This window comes from Rhipicephalus sanguineus, chromosome 8, assembly GCF_013339695.2.
Source record: "Rhipicephalus sanguineus isolate Rsan-2018 chromosome 8, BIME_Rsan_1.4, whole genome shotgun sequence".
NCBI lineage: Eukaryota > Metazoa > Arthropoda > Arachnida > Ixodida > Ixodidae > Rhipicephalus > Rhipicephalus sanguineus.
The window spans coordinates 116459312-116476604 of NC_051183.1; the positions used below are offsets into that span (position 1 = coordinate 116459312).

The 17293-nt window shown below is 46.3% G+C and overlaps 1 protein-coding gene across 3 annotated transcripts in view; it reads left to right on the forward strand.

Moving 5' to 3' along the window:
• Positions 1–11693, forward strand: part of LOC119402328 (dual specificity protein phosphatase 8) — a 91884-nt gene extending 80191 nt beyond the window's left edge. For 2 of the 3 annotated variants that reach the window (XM_037669469.2, XM_037669470.2), the window contains exons 6-10: positions 132–255; positions 1261–1485; positions 3086–3388; positions 4125–4303; positions 6136–11693. In XM_037669469.2, the coding sequence (XP_037525397.1) occupies positions 132–255; positions 1261–1485; positions 3086–3388; positions 4125–4303; positions 6136–6626 (1322 nt within the window). In that variant the 3' untranslated portion in view covers positions 6627–11693. The remainder of the gene's footprint in view (positions 1–131; positions 256–1260; positions 1486–3085; positions 3389–4124; positions 4304–6135) is intronic. The other variant, XM_037669471.2, reaches the window with a different exon arrangement.
• Positions 11694–17293: the final 5600 nt, after the last annotated feature.

Consider the following 17293-nt stretch of genomic DNA (forward strand, 5'->3'; position numbering starts at 1 on the left):
GTCTTCTGTGCGACCCGGTTGTAGCAGTTATAGGTTATAACGATGCAATTTTCAAGACACTTGAATATTGTTACGAATGGGTGTACTGTATGCGGTGCCTGAAAGGGTTTTCTTCGACTCGCCTATTTCAGACAAAGTACGGGAATCAAGTGGATGCGTGCTGGTGCATTGTCTGGCCGGGGTGTCCCGGTCTCCGACTGTGGCCATCGCATACGTCATGCGACACCTGGGCCTGTCATCAGACGATGCCTACCGGTGAGCAGCATGCGCGGGCATCATTTGGTTGTGGTAGCACAGCTTAGTCCAGCGTGCTTTACTTTGTAACGATGCACGAGACTGATATACCACGTCGTGCACCTTCTTCAGCACGTATTAAGAAAGGTGTGTGTAGGTATTAGCTTGGTGAATGTCGCAGTATGTGTGCAAGAATGTGTAAATTAAGCTACATTAAAAATGACGATGACTTTAAAGTTGAAGTTATATCGCCATAGCAAGATCATGGGATTGCAGGGGATGGAGTATTTTGTCTTTGTAGACTATTTGTTTATATACTTGGAAACTGAAAATGAATATAGCAATCCTGCCTATAGCACCTAGGTGCTGTAATTGCGAGAGCAATTATATGTAGTAATTGCGATAGCGATTATATGGACACTCCAGGCACATTTTTGCAATCGGTGTCGCTCGGGCAAAATATTTAACTTCACAAAATGTTTCACGCATAAAAGAAACTTGGATTCCTTTCAAAAGTTCTTCAATATAGAAATACGATTCTCTGGTTCAGTTCTCGTGTTGCTGTAGAATGCCCAGTCGTGTGAAAGTTTTGTGCATGGCTGTCAAAAAGAAAACCTACATATTTAGCACCGCAAAAGTCCACACATCTGCTTCCTGACATTTTTTTCCCCCCGGCACATTGCATCTATGAATGGACTTTATAATGAAGCTTCAATCAGTGAGTCTCTGTCTATTCCATGTAACATCACTTTTTGTAGCCACTGTAAATTTTAGGTACAGTCGAACCTCGTGATAGCAAATACTGATATAGCTAGTTATCGCTTACAGCTAAATAATTGAGAACTTTGGTTAGCCACGATAGTTAAATTAACGACACCAGCCTATGATGGTAAAATGAGCGACAATGGTTCTCAGATTATACTTTGTCAGCCTAAGCTAATTCATTTTTTTCACTTTTGCGTCCTTTTAATTTGGCGCTCTATTCCTAAAGAGGATGTACAAACAGCAAAAACACTGTCTCTGCAGGTACGTCAAGAGCAAGCGTCCCAGCATATCACCAAACTTCAACTTCCTCGGCCAGCTGTTGGAATACGAACGCGAGCTACGTGGTGAAGCTGTTCACCGGACAGGGGGTGCCGCTAGCGCCCCGCTGCCGGAGGAGAGGCCCACTGGGCGCTGTGAGGAACCCCAGCAGCAGCCTCGCGAGGGGGAGCGACCACCTCCTCTCGTACGACCCGCTGCAGACCCACGGTCAGTTACTGTTACGTGCTCTTTCATATTCGCTAAGCACCCGTCACGTTTGTCTGTGGTTATGGTACTCTACTGCTGATATAGAGGTCGCATTTTGATGGAGGGAGAATGCTTAGGTTTAGGTGAACGGTAAAGAAACCCTGTTGGTCGAAATTTCTGGGGCACACCACTACGGCGTCCCTCATAATAATATCTCGGCTTTGGGACGTAAAACCCCTGCATTTATTATTAAGGATATTCGATTGAATATTGCTGTGTTCCAATTTGCTTCGAAGAAAATTTAAGATTTTCGATCTTTCGAAGTATTCGAAACGAACGAATAGACAAACTTTACCTCATGTAGCCCCACTGAGAAGGTGGTTTCGCTGCCGTGCGGGGTTGCTCTGCCGTGAATCCACTTATGCAGAGGAAATCTGCACTGCCGTGAAGCGACACTTCCATGGTTAAATTGCATTTTACCTGCACCTCGATTAACTTAAAAAATTCTTTAAAAGCTAGTTATAAGGGCTTATTTGTTCTAAGTAGAGTATATTATCAAATCTAACGTATTTTATTGCTTGTAAGTAGCACCCTACTATTATTCAAATCTTGCTACTATTCAAAGTACTTTCCACTTTGCTTCGAACGAAAAAAGTGACATTCGCACAAGCTAAGTTCAAATGCTTAAAAATATTGAGCAAAGATGCTGGATCAGGACACAAAATTCCAATTTTTGTTTATAATATATCTATTGAAACTATTTCATTTGAAATTGTTCAGCCAAATCACTACTCCGAATTCGCTTTGAACCTCAAATTTACTGTTCGCCTGTCCCTAATATTCGCCTCTCATGGTCTTCTGATAATACCACCTGTGCACAAGCCACAAATCTGTAGAGGCCTTCATCATCATTATTCAAACATTAAGGTCATAACAGAGGTCAATCCTTAGTGTTCTCTTGATACCAAGATAACGAAACTAATACCAAGTGCGTTTTTCTTCGGGACAACTGAATGGTTTGTTTTCCATACTGTTATATATATATATATATAGATGACTGCACACTCTGCTATCTCGCGTCTCTCTCGTTTAGTGTGGTCATTTTCGAAGGTGTACATATGCATATTTTTTCTACATTCACTTGCTATATGAATCGGTGGTGCAAGTTATCGGGGCACCTGCGTGAAGATACGCAATGTTGGTGGAAGTACAATGGTGGTTATAGCTTTGAGCATTCATATGATCACTTTTGAGGAAGGGGTTACACTGGTGGTACTTGTTTGCAAAAGAACAAGGGCAGCAGAGCGGCATGAGCTGACTGAAAGAGGGCTTTGAAGAGAACTGTTCAGCCAGAACCAGTGTTTCAGCTGGGTGGCGAAAGTCAGTGTTGCTTGTGACGTGCAGAATGGAAGCTCCCTGGGTCACCATTTGGTTAGGTTTGATGGAAAGCATTCGTCCTGGTTGTTTGTTTAATCGCTCATGGCAGTGATTGTCAATGCATGCGTTCATCTAGGAACAATTGCCTAGGAGTACCACCTGCGCAGCTTCTATAGGTGATTTTCTTTTGAGTGGCCCTGACGATTTACATGGTTTCATTCGTTGATGCTGACTCTGTTTGCAGGTGGTCACTGTGCCGGCTGAGCCTGGACTTGCGAGGCTCGAGCACCGCCGGCAACCGACGAGATGTGCAGCGCAGTCGGAGCTGCAACATTCAGAACTGGCCGCTGCTCGGACCGCACCCAGAGGAGGATGTTGCACCCGCATCATCATTGTCGGCCACAGACTGCCGATATCCGGGTCACCATCAGACGGTACCGGCAGACGAGGAAGAGGTCATCCTGCGTAGGCGACACAAGGCGGGTGACTACGAGCCTCGCAGGGACACTCGGAGCCATGACAGTGCTTACAGGTGCGGCACTCTATGGTAGGAAACTGATGAAGTAGAGCTGCAATTTTTCTTCACACATGTGGCATTCACGAGCTTGAGAGTGGGCATAATAGATATCCAAAGTTGTCGTTGTTCATTTCATTGGCAATGATGTGGTGTAGATTATCTTGAGAGCCAGTCCTTTTATTCTAACGGCCGATTACTAATAGCAGAAATTGGGAAACAGGACAGTGCAAAAGGAGAGGCACACGGAAAGACCAATCTGCACTCAATCATTTTTTATATCCGAAAGTTCTTTATAAATATATGAATGGCAAGACTATTCATGTACTTTGAAATAGCCAAAATTTCGTTATATCTACATTTCTTGTGTGTGTGCTTGACTGTAGCTGTCAAATAAAAGCTTGCATGATTGATGCAGCGCTAAAGACAGACGAAAGCAACACAGAGTGCACAGGACAAGTGCTGTGTTGCAACTGAAAGCTTTATTTCGAAAAAAAAAGGGAAAAACAATGCAGGGCATAGCAGACATGCGCATAACTAAGACAGTAAAGCAAACAATTACATGCGCATTCTTAAGACAAAATTCACTTGATATTGCATGAGCCAAGCAGATAAGCAAACTCCTTGTCTGTCAAGAATATCTACTGCATTCTACTGCAAATAAAAGCTATTTAGTGCCTGTTCGTCTTTGTCCTATTAATCCTAATTGTCGATTGCCTCATTTGCTGAGTTTGAGTGTGCCGTTCGATTTCTCACAACACTGGCGTAGGTCTCTCACCTTGGAAGACATGGCTGAGCTGGAGGCAGCAGCCGGTGTGGAGACTGGGGCTGCGTGTCCCCTAGCGCCCCCTCCTCCTCATCTCCCAATGAGTCCCCTGAGTCCCTCTGAGAGCCACTTACTGCAGGACTTTGCCTCTTCTCCACCTGCAGATAGCTGCTGCCCTGCAGGTCAGTGGATTTCAGACCTTGCGAGCAGTCAGATCGCAAATATATTCGAAATAACGGAGCATATTGCTCGTACAGTGGAGCCAGAATATAGTTAAGTGGAAGGGAATCGCAAGGTTGACTTTTTAGAAGTGTCCACATACTGCAGGCTGAATAGCCATGGCAAGAGCCAAAAATACTAACGTTCGCCATGAAGCCGCCTTCCTTGCGTTATCGTGAAGCATTGCCGTGTAGACAACTTGTGCACTAAAATTTGCACAGAATATACCGTACACTGTTTGAAAACTTTGTATCGATTTATACAACATATTGAACTAATTTGTTTTATTGCGAGTTCGATATATGCGGGTTTGACTGTGCAACAAATACTGTTAAGTGAGCTGTTCGAGTAAGATATTGCTGTGGGAAGCAGAGAGTATTTCAGTGTTATTGCGAATCGGTTCTGTGGAATCCCACAAGGTGGCAAAATGGTTAAGAAAGGGAAATTGTCGCCTTGTAGCTTCATGCTCCAATCAGGTGGTTGTCAATTTCCTTTTCTTATTTCAGCATGTTGATGCAGCTTGAAAATTGTCAAATTGTCTTACTGTGGTTAGGTATAGATAAGTGTAGGTAGCTAGACAGGTACCGTAATTGAATGTTAGTAAAACAAAGATTATTTTATTCAAGGTACGCAACAAACCTGATGATTCGGAACTTCAGCTTACATTTAAAAACAATGCAATGAACGTGCCTCTTTCTACAAGTTTTTAGGTGTCTTTCTTGAAGAACACTTGGATTGGTCCCAACATATTAATAAAATTGAAGCCAACATATCAAGGTCCCTCGGTGTATTCCACAAACTTAGAAACCTTGTTCCGAAACATTTAAAATGGCAGTTATATTAGACCCTAATTCATTCATATCTTCACTACTGTATTTTTATTTGGAGGTCGACAACCAAAACTAATCTTGTGAGGTTGATAACATTGCAGAAAAAGGCGATATGATATGTCGAAAACCTTTCATACAACAACCACACAGGCTTGTACTTTGTAGAACACGCTGTTCTAAAAGTGAATCAGATATAGGAGTTGAATTCGCTCTCCGATCTTTATAAGGAAATCAAGCTCAATCCTTCTAAATATATTGAGCTGCTATCCAGTAGCAATGTGCCTTATAAATTAAGGTGCGACCATTAGAGAATTCCACTTGTGCAAACCACCTATGGAACCGAAATGCTAACATACTTAATTCCACATCTTCTCAACAGACATACACAGGCCCTCGAAATTATAGAGAAATCACTGTGTCCGTACTCTTTAAAAAAATGCCAGAAGTTACCTCCTCTCCTGTCCTCAAGATTAACAAGCTGTGTATGCAGTAGTCATAGGTTCCCTAGGTTTCGTTATTTGTTGTTTCATGACTTTTCTTTATTTTGTAAAACTGCAATTTGTTCATCTTGTATGAAACTCGTTTGTATGTATTAACAATGTATAATGCTATTTTTGTCGTCTATGCTCTGAGTGTGCATTCGGGTGCTAAGGTCCCGACAGGCAGAGCACATCTACCTTTTGCCCTTGTATCCAAGGCATTTTTTTGCCTGAAATAAAGAGCTGAATATGAATATATCGATGATTGCAAGTACAAAATTTGTTAATCTTAAATTTTTCAAAAGCTCCGCTAATCTTGGACACTCTCTTGATGTTGCTAAAAGCACGAGATGCAGTCTTGAGCGGCATGCCTTTTAACATGTATTCACAAGGCTACTGCGCACCTGCTGGTGTATTGCGAATTAATCTTGTGAACATAAGCATCACTGCCTGTAATTATCTAACACTTCTACTTTCATTCTTCAGAAAATCTGTGGGGCCGGTCAGTCGAGCTGGAAGGATCCCACGACTCTGGCGTCACCAGCGCATCATCCGGTTCCTTCTGGGGCGCTCCGTTGCGGGCGCCATCATGTTCCTCCTCTTCTTCCACATCCTCGTCCACTTCCTCTTCCTCCTCGTCCCTGGCGGCAGACGCCGGCATCTACGGCAGCGACTGCGGCGTCTCCGGCTTCTCTTCGTCTCGCGCACTGCCGCGTGCCCAATCTTGCCCCGTCATGCTGGGTGGCTGGCTGCGCAGGGCCTCGAGCCTCGACGAGTTTCCTCTCTGCTCCTCGTCGTCGCACGCGGCGGCGCTCTCACGACCGCGCAACCGCTACAGCTGCGGCAGTCTCGAGGCCGTGCTCGGCGAAGGAGGCAGCTCGGTGGCCGCCTTGTCCGTGTCCTCCCTGCGAGAAGCCGCCGCCCGGCGCCAGACGCCGTACTCGCGCCGCTCGGCCAGCCTCATCCCGGTCTCGTGACGGCGGCCCGCAGCGCGGCCGCTAAGCCTAACCATGGCTGCGGCACTGCCGGCTCGGGCCCTCGTTGGCGACGCATCCGGACTGCTGCTGGCGGCTGCCGCCGCCGCTTTGGCCTGGGCCCTGACGGGACTGGCGGCTCTCGTTTGATCAGCGGCACCCGTGGAAGAAAAAATGGGAGCTCGCTGGACTGTGGCCACAGAAAATGAAAAGTAGAGTGGATGGCTTCAGGTGACCAGGAAATCAGCCTTTGTGCATCCGCGTATCCTCATCGAGCTCAGCGGCACGCTCTCGTACAGCTTTGAGTCAAGTGCATATTTGTAGCTTGCTGGGGCATAAACTTTGTAGCTTATATGTGCAAAAGAAAGTGACTGATTGGCGCTGTGTGACTCATCGGCCATGTGCATCATTGCATTGTAACAAAGGTAAAACGCCTCGTGGTACGAGGCGATAGTCAAAACACAGTGATAGTGTGCTTGCTGCGAGGTCTCGTGGCAACTACTGCAACAAGACATTTATCTGTTCAGCCACTCGGACGTTGTTCGGTCACGGCAGCCCTATTTGCCCAGAGTGCTAATGATATTTATCTGGCCATGCCAGAAGATGCTGAGGGACAGTTCCTTCACCTCATACTTCGTGCCCTGCTACGGCAGCGGCATAACTTGGAATGTATGCTTCCCTGATGTCTTTACCACATATCTTTCTGCTGTGGCTTATTGAGAATTGCTGGCTTGTGGAAACCTTACCCGCCTGAAGCGCACCAGAGTATTTCAAACTGATGCTCCCAGCTTGAAGGATAATGTAATGTGACACGACTTGAGGAGAGCACCCTGTGCACCAAAGATCGGTCTTGTCATGTACATCGCATGGCGTTAGGCTTGCAAACCTCATACTTGAATACGTGGGACTGAGCCTTGCAATATTAGAACAACTTTTACGAGGGATGAGTGCTTCTTCTCGATAGTGCGTTGTATCCTTGATTGCTTCGATAAGATGATCGCCCAGAAAAACTGATAGTAGCTCATGACCCTGCAAGTTTGTGTAAGAACTGCTGCAACACTGGTTGGCTAGGCTGCATCGTGACGCAAGGTGTCCCTTTTCATGACATCGCCTCTCCGAAATGCCTTGCTTCTTCCGAGGTGTGCCTGTAAAAGGTTTCACGCTGACACAGGAGGCGGCATGAGCTTCTTTTTCTGCGCTTCATCTTCTTTAGCATCACATCTTCGATAACCATCTGAGCCACTCATACCAGTGTGGTCGACAAGCAACAAATGTCGAGTAAGTTATCAGATATAGCGTACCGCAAAACAAGTTCGCACTAGTGACAGTCCCAGTGCTGAGGGTGCCTGTTATCTCTGGGTCCAGGCCAGCTATCTATTCTCTGCTGAAGTCTTTCAAGGCATGCATCACCTTTCTTCCTGACCTTGGCAATCCATATGCCTATCATTCTTGCTTGCGCCTACCCTTCCAGTGTCCATGATAGTGGTACAGGAGGGGCAGTGTTTTGGGAATGACTGGCATGTATTGCACGTGGGACACCATAAGTCGAGACCGACTTTTTATAGATGTCAATATTAATGTGTGGCTTGTCTCCCACATCCCACTCCCTTTTTTTTTGCTTGAGCCCATTCTCCTGTTTGGCAAACTGTGCCTCGTTGGGTGAACGAGTGGTTTTATTTTTCGGCGCGACCACCGCGCACTAAGGCCTCTTTTACCGCTGCTCCAAAGACATCTTGCCATAGCCACAGTGGCTCTTGGCTTACCTGATGGGGGATAGCGTTGAAGTGTCACGCTTCCCCCGACAATGTACAAATGGTTCTTCCTCCTCTTCACCAAACAAACTTTTTTTTTGTCTATAACATGTATCGCACTTGTTTTCTTTGATGGCATCGGCCTCATCAAGACAGCAGGCCTCCGTTGTGCTATGCACGTAGAGATCTATCCCTGAGCGGTATTTATTGAAGAAAAAAAAAAAGAAACTAGTCGAGCAAGTTTAGGAGCATCCTAGACCTAGCTGCAACTCTGTCTTCCTATATATAGTTACACCCTGCACCCACCGCGGGAGCAGTGCGGTTTTTTCCTTTTGTTCTCGTCTTTGTTGTTGTTGTTTTTGGGAATGAAAGGACGTGCGCGTTGTCGTCGCGTTCATTGCACGCGTGCACGTTGTGAATGTTCTCGGCCCACGAAGTCTGCCGTGGCCAGTTTTTATCCGATTTTCAGTGCCAGCCCGCCGCTAAGCTGTAAAAATGAGGAACCACTTTGGAATGAATGGACCAGCCACGACAACGAGGTCAGCTTCAGCGCTTTGCTGATATAGCGAAACATCAAATATGGGGGTTTCGTGTGTTGAAAAAATGTCTAAATTGAGCTTACCAGCTGCCATAGTCCTGTGAAATAATGAACCAGCATCAAAAAGCTTCAGCCGCATACCTTTCCTGACGATTTGAGAAAGAGGTGCAAAGCGACGAAAGTATTATTAAACCTGGTGCTGAATTCATTTTTTTAATTCTTTATCTACATGACATTTCCATTGCTCTTGCCAATTTTGATATACAGTGATCCTAACGGCTGTGTAAAATATCTTAGCTAACGAAGTGTTGGTCAGTAATGGCTAGCTTTGATTTCGGTAGGATCTGTTGCAAATAACTTGTATGTGCTGCCACACCAGTCATGTTTTAAGCGTTTTGCTTGCCTCTGTTTCGTGCTATAACCACCCATCCATAGATTTAAGCACATTTACTAGGCTCTGTGAGCTTTCTACAGCTACATTGCACAACCGTGGGTGTATGTGTCCTCCAGTGTAATTTTCAAATCAGGGTGTCGTAATGTGGAAAGCAAACATACTTGCGACTCATAGCCAGAAAGGTGCAATTTATTTGTTTGCCCTCACCTATTACCTCTTCACCTTTTCATGCACATGTGTTGTATGGTACAAAAGGAATCGCAGCCTACACTGTTAATGAAAGTCTGCAACAGTTCATTAAGACTTAAGTGTGCACCTTGTCATTCATACTTGCCGAAGGGCATACCTCTTCATAACCTGACCCGCTTTGCTTAAGCCTTCAGAATTTTATAGGATTTTATACGAATTTTCGAGGAAAATAAACGTTTTGTTTTGCTGTCTTTCCAAGTATGACTTTTTGTTTCGTTTTGCTATCTTTGCAAGTATGACTTTTTGTTTTGGTTTTGCTGCCGTTGGAAGTAGAAACGTGCAGATCGGCTCCTTGTCTCGAGAGTTTTCGATGTGCTCGCTTATAAAACTATTCTCGTCTCTGTAATGTTTTGCAGTAGAACAGAATCAAACCAGTAGTGTGTCATATGAGTGCAGTGATGCATCGCAGCGTCGTCACATGAGTATGGCAGCATCAGGCAGTTGAATGCTTTGCTGGGCGAGTTGGTTCATGATCTTAAAATAAAACACAGTGCAAAACAAGACAGGACAGGAGAGTATTCTTCCTGTCGTGTTGCCTCTCTCGTCCTGTCCTTTTTTGCACTCTGCTTTTATTTGCAGAGAGTTCAAGCCTACTTTTTGTCATTTAGAGTGGCAGGTAGTGAAACTACAAACTTTATTGTACATATCCATCTGAGTTGCTACAGCTTGTTTGCATTCTGCACATACAGGGCAAGCAAAATTGGCGCCTGGATTCAAAAGGATCGTTTAATTTTTTCGTGTGAAAAACATGTTGCGGAGCTTCAGTATGCTATCAACACACGTGCGATGTGCTGACAATTTGGGCGCAATGAACTAGAACATGTAACACCAGTCTACAAATTTTAAGTGTGGTGTGAACCACCAATTGGTTGTACATGTTACTCATCTGAACGTAGATGTTCAGGCCACGGATGCACAGGACGACATCTATGACACATTTCCTATGTAAATCCTTTAGTGTCATGTCCTGCTCCTTGTGTGTATAGCGCGAATGACTGGACATTTTGAAGTGAAGAAGCACGACTAACAAAAAGTGTGAATGCGTAACTGTAGGCAATTTCTGTTGTGCTTTGCAGTTTTTTTTGGCTGGTTGCACTTATTGGAGCAGTGCCCTCCATCAACTGTGACGCCAGCGTTCGCTTGTTAGACGTGTGGTCGGGCGACACCTGTGCAATGTACGCTTCCGATCGGAGCGTCCCCTACGCAGGCAGTGTACCGCGCGTGCTACCCTTTGTGTGCAATCAAAGCTACTGCCAGTAGGTGGTCGTCTTCGCCATGGCGGGGCACTTTTTCCTCGGAACGTGTGCATTATTTAGAACCCCCTGTTAAGTTTTTCTTCCTCCGTTGCACATACACGCAATGTTTGTCTAGTGCCTTGTGCTGTGTCCCCTGACCGTGTAGCGCTAACTGCCATCGGCGTCTGTATTGTGCACGCTGTACCGAATGTGAAGCGCGGGGTTCTGCAGCCCCCCCTCCCCCTTTATGGACTGGGATCGTATAGTGTTGGTGTTTGTGTGGGAATTGCAAAAGGAACAAGCATATCAACCGCAAATTGATTTCTGAACTATCATTTGACATGTCGTGGGTGGGCACATTCGGCTGTCTACGCACTGCCGAGTGTAGCCGATGATACAAGTATGTGGTGTACAGAACGCTGTCATCGGACCGCGGCACTTGGCAGCTGCGTCACGCATACAGAAGGCCACGAAATACTACGGACCACGTAAGCGCGATCTGATATGGCCACCTGGTTGCTGTCGAGAGCATTGTTCTGGTGTTTGCGCGGCCTCAGCTAGGCTCTCGACAGCAGACGGCTCGCCACTAGACGGCGCAGACTTCAATTTCGCCGCGTGCTCGCGTGGTCCATATTATATTCTAGCCGGCTCTACATTTCCCGTGTGGTTTCCTTCTGTGGTCTGCCATATCTGTAATATGCATTGGTCGCCTTTCGTGCATGCCTGATGGTGCACATGGGGGATGGATGACTTACGATCGTTGGACGAACTTCCAAGTGTCGTGAGCAAGTGACAGTGCTGCTAGCGGTTTTTTCTTTTGTTCGAAGTGCAGGAGAGTTGCGCTTGTGTTGGACGTGTGGCTGATCGCCAATACGAGAAATAAAGAACTCGTGGCCTCCCTGAGCGTCTTCTTCTTTTCCTTATTAATGCGGAAGTGCTATATGCCCCACGAAGTATGCCACTTCCCGCGTTTAATTAACATGCAGTGGATGGTAACAAAATCCACGTGACCAAGTGGTGACATAGAGGTAATGTCAAAAGATGCCGCGGTTAACGCAGTTAAACCAAGCCTGTCGAGTGATAGCAGCAACTACCGCGGGAAGCATGCCGCGGCGCTGTTACGCGCGTCGGCGCCCCCGCGTGGCTGGCAACGGCACACGGGACTTGCACGTGACAGGAGTTGAGGTGTAAAGGCCCGCGCGCCCTCCGACTCGCGGCTCTCGCCGATCGACGGAGAAGAGTGCACGGGAGAAAACAAACGGACACTGCACGTGTCCGTTGCTATGACGACGCACGTGCGAGGAAGAAGAGGAAATTGACGTTGGCTGATCCTCAAGGCAAAACGCACGCATAAAGTCGTTTTCTGGGTTGTACCCAGAAAAGGAGCTATCGCTCCTGAGAACATTTATAGGTGATAACTAGAGGCCGGATTTTTAGGCATTAAAAAAGCGCGTTTTTTAGGCAAAACAATATTTTAGGGCTCCAATATCGTAAATATAGGCACGATAAATCCTTACATAAATGCAAATAATTTCAAAGGAAGACATTCGCGACTTCTATTTACGACAGGAAAAGCTAAAAAAATGTTATTGTTTAAGGTGGTACACAGACACCAACGGTTGAGCGTAGCCGTGCAATTGTCCTTTGTCACGCACGCTTTGCAGAATACAGACCGTATTCTGACTGTATAGTCAGCTTACTCAGTAGCATGGTGAGTCAAGTGTCCACTGACGAATCAACACACAGCTCTGTGGCTTTTTCTTCGGCATGAGAGAAAGGTAGAGCAGGAGCAGACATGCCGATCGGCAAAGAGCAGAAGGAGGCGATTCTTCCTAATGGCCAGGTCGAATCGCATAGAACTAGTTTCTGCCCTGTCGGTGAACACGTTAACCCTTTCCCTACCGAGTTTTTTTGCCGAAAACGATACAAAATTATGGATTTTTTCTTTGCCGGTTTTTCTACGTGTCTTGAAACACGTAAAAAACTATTTAAATGCGCTTTATTCGGAAGATGCAAGAAAATATTTTTTTTAACACGAAAGTGTTTTATGCCGGGGTCCACCATGACTTCAGTGACGTATTTCCGTCACGGAAATGACGTCGAAAAAAATTACACGATCGGATGGCAAAGAAAAAAAGGTTCCGTCAACGGGCATCGAACCCAAGACCGCTCGGTCCGCAACAACAGATGCCCGCCACGCTATCCACGGCGCCACAGTCACAAACTCTAGGCGCTTTACAAACGCGCCTTTTATATCTAACACTCTCCCGGTCGGCGGGGTGATGTTGCCCTCTAGGAGTGGTAAGGTAAAGTAATTCGTCATTACTGTGGCCTCCGCGATTAGCACCTGCAACTCGTTACACGTTCGCCCGTTCGGCGCGTTTTCAATAGAAGTTCAATTTTGGCAATGCCTTAACACACCGCGAAGCGGCGCCCTTCGCCCAAGCGTCGTAAAAGCGTCGGCCTCGCTCATAGAATCACGCTAATCCAAACCAAGAAAGTTACACCATCTCCTGCTAAAGGGGACCATGAGGTGGTGCGAAGCCGGAGCACTTGCACGATCGCGTTCCCTTGGCGTTCGCTGGGCACGCTACCGACCTGGCGTCGTGGAACGCGAAGAACACTACGCGCGTCGTGTCTTCCCTCTATCCTGGCCGTTAATTCTCACAGGGCGTGCGGGGAACGTCGACAGGCGCGCGAGAGAGAGGCAGCGTAGGAGAGGAGAGAGAGGGGGCGGAGACGCGCATGGTTGGGCCTAATCGCGGTGCTGCGTAGGAGAGAATTTCGGCATGTCGAGCCCGCATTTCAGAGGAGCCAACCGAGGCAAGCGCTGGACTGAACGCGCGCAGCGCTCTATCACTTGAAGGAGAGGAGACTAGAGGAGAGCGCTCACGGCATGCGCCGTGAGAGCAGAAGCGAGAACGCAGGAGAAGCGCTAGCAGGTGCTGGTGGAGAAGTGGAGAGAGTAACGCGCAGCTGTTGGAGAGAGCGAAGGTTGAGAGTCACGCATGCGTAGTGTGAGTGCGGACAACTACGCCGCGTGCGAATTACCACGCCGCGTTACATACCCCCGAGCAAGAGATACTTAGGGTGCTATGCAGGATGGCCCGAGCTTCTCGGGCACACGAGTTTGCTCTGAGCTTGCATTACGGTGGTCATGACAGGAAGACAGTGCGGAGCACGCGATAGCAGCGTTGATAAAAACGGCTACAAGAACGAGAATGGCGGCACAAGCGCATGTGCGGCATTTGCGGCGGTTTTCAAAGGAACACCGCGTGCGAACGCGTCAGCGCCGCCACTCAGTCAACATTTCAACATTGCAGCGACGTCAGCGTGATTGTCGGGCTATCTCTTTGCCAACTGATCATTGCGCCTCTCACGGGTGTGTTCATGGGCGTTTGTCCTCTTTCGGAAAATTCTTTCGTTCCACCTGCAGCATGGAAATTTCCACTCTCGAAGGCAACAAGGGCGCACTCGCAGCACTCTGGTGCAGCTCGTTTCGCTTCTCTGGAATATTACAGATAAATAAACGGACATGTTACTGCTATACTTACACTACACGTCTGAAGATTTTGCTGTAGTAGCGAATCGGTAGAAACAATACCTCCACAAACAAGTAAATAGTAAACAAGTAAATAGTTCTCGCCGAAAATCCCACCAGGGGCGCTTGCTTCATAGCTGTCAGTGGTACGTCGTGAGAGCGGTGAAAGTGAATGCGAGAAATAGTAACCACGTGATGATATAACCTTTAGTTCTTCGTGCGTGTGTGCATAGTCTGTGCGATTAGGCTCATGGATGAATCGTGTCGCTCGCTGGCGTTGCGTCGTGAGCACTGTTCCTCGGCAAGAGGAAACGCGGTGGGCGGACCCGCTTTTCGCCGCGGGCGTCTGTCAATCAAATTGATTGACGCGCGAACTCGAGCACAAACTCCTTGATTCTGAAAAGGCCCCAGTTCAACTCGTAACTGTCATAGTGCCGGTGTGCTTGTCAAGTGTTTTATGCGGTGGACGCTACTCAGCAGATTCTTTGCATATAAAATTCCGCAGCATATCCACGGGGTAATGATGATGAGTGGGGCGAAGCTCTCGTACGGCAGCATCTTGGCGGCGGCGTCGCGCAGCTTCACGCCCAGTACATCATCAACGACGTGAGATCGGGCCGGTTTATACTAAAGGGTCGATGAGAGTCATGGCGACTTGCAGCTCACTTTAATTTTACATGTACGCTGTGAATTTTCATTGTTTAATCACGCACAGGAGAAATATCACCAGGCACTACCTTGGAGGTAAACAATGGCTGCTAATGGGAATGAGAGACAGAAGAAGTCGGCTTTTAGCTAACACTTACACTTCTACTTCTACTAAAGTTTCCTACTGGAACATGCCAATGGCTGCTAATGGGGAATGAGAGACAGAAGAAGTCGGCTTTTAGTTAACGCGCATGCTGCGAATTTTTTATTGTTCAACAACGCACAGGAGAAATCTCGCACCGGCGCCACCTTGGAGGTCAAGATCTGGTACTAGCGTTAAGACCGGTTACGCACTACATACAGGGGACGAACGGGTGCCGCTATAAGGAGCTTCGCCCCTAAAATAATTTGGTCAGCTTGCATTACTTGTGCGAAGGCTGGAGCCATCGGAGGAGCTTGTGGTCACCTAGCTTCTTCCAGCTTTTTACGTGGCTCGTCTACTCAGTATGCTTGGTCTGCTTCGGAGTAATGACCGTGTCAGTTCGGTTTCAATATTGGTGCTACTGATTAGGAAGGTCTCAACTAACATGATATTGAATGTCCTTTCTTAATTGTTAATGTTTTAATTACCACGATATTAATCACCCAGGTTTAATTCGCAAGGCCCTGAATAGAACGGAGGTAATTAGCACAATACTAATTAGCACGAGCCTAATTAACACGGCTTCAGTGAGTAAGGTCTTCATTATCTTGGTTTTAAGTACACGCTCCTAATTAGCGTCGTGTTAATTAGTACTAATTGTTGATGTTTTAATTGCGCCGGCATTAATGACTCAGGTTTATTTTGCAAGGTCCTGAATAGTACAGAGGTAATTAGCATAATTCTAATGAGCACGATGCTAATTCACACGTTCCTAATTAGCGCCGTGTTAACATTAATTGATAGTGTCTTAATTACCACGGCATTAATTACTCAGGATTATTTCGCAAGGTCCTGAATAGAACAGATGTAATTAGCATAATCCTAATTAGCTCGACCCTAATTAACACGATCTCGGTGGGTAATGTCTTTATTATCTTGGTTTTAATTACACGCTCCTAATTAGCGTCGTGTTAGTTACCATGGTCTTAATTACCTTGTTCCTAGCTTTACACGACTTCATTAGCATGGTCTTAGTAAGACGTGGCTTAGTTAGCTCGGCCTTCGCATGATTTTTCTCCTCTCCGCAGGAGAGGAGAAAGAGGGGGAAGCGTAGGAGAGGAGACGGCGATACATATCACGTACTGTCGCAGCGCATTGTCTTTAGGGACCCTTCATGTGTGCACGCCCCCTCCGTTTTAAATGCGAAGCATTTCTTAGCGAACTTCTGCGACTTTGAGCTTATCTATCTATCTATCTATCTATCTATCTATCTATCTATCTATCTATCTATCTATCTATCTATCTATCTATCTATCTATCTATCTATCTATCTATCTATCTATCTATCTGTCTGTCTATCTATCTATCTATCTATCTATCTATCTATCTATCTATCTATCTATCTATCTATCTATCTATCTATCTATCTATCTATCTATCTATCTATCTATCTATCTATCTATCTATCTATCTAGCCGCCTACGACTTTGCGCTCTCCTGGCCGTTTCGTTAATCGGATGCATACCAAAATTGCTAAGGAAAAACATGACCGTATTACGAACATAAATGACAGGCCATAACATGAAAATCATGACACGCATGTCATGAACAGCATGATTTACATTCCACGACCTTAGGCTCTTGCGGCCGTTCCGTTAATTTCATATACACCAAAACTGGTACGGCGTGACAAGAATTCATGACGAACATAACGACTGGTCCTAATATGCAAATCATGACGCGCATGTCATGTGCAGCATGCTTTACATGACATGGTCGCTGGGCGCTCGCGGCCGTTTAAATGAAGGGATATATACGAAAACTGGTATGACGAGACATTTCTGTATGACGAACATAACTGACACGTGGTAACATGAAAATCATGATATGCTTGTCATGTCATGCCACGCTCATCGCGCACTCGCAGTCGTTTCGCTAGGTTGATATACACCAAAATTGGTATTGTGCTATGTGACTGTATGAAGAACGTGGATAACAGGTCGTAGCATGAAAACCATGACATCCATGACATGTATGTCATGATTTACATGCCACGCTCATGGTGCATTTGCGGCAGTTTCGCTTGCAGGATATACGCCAAAATTGGTATTGCGCGACACGACCGCATGACGAACCTAAGTGAGCGGTGGTAACATGAAAATCATGACATGC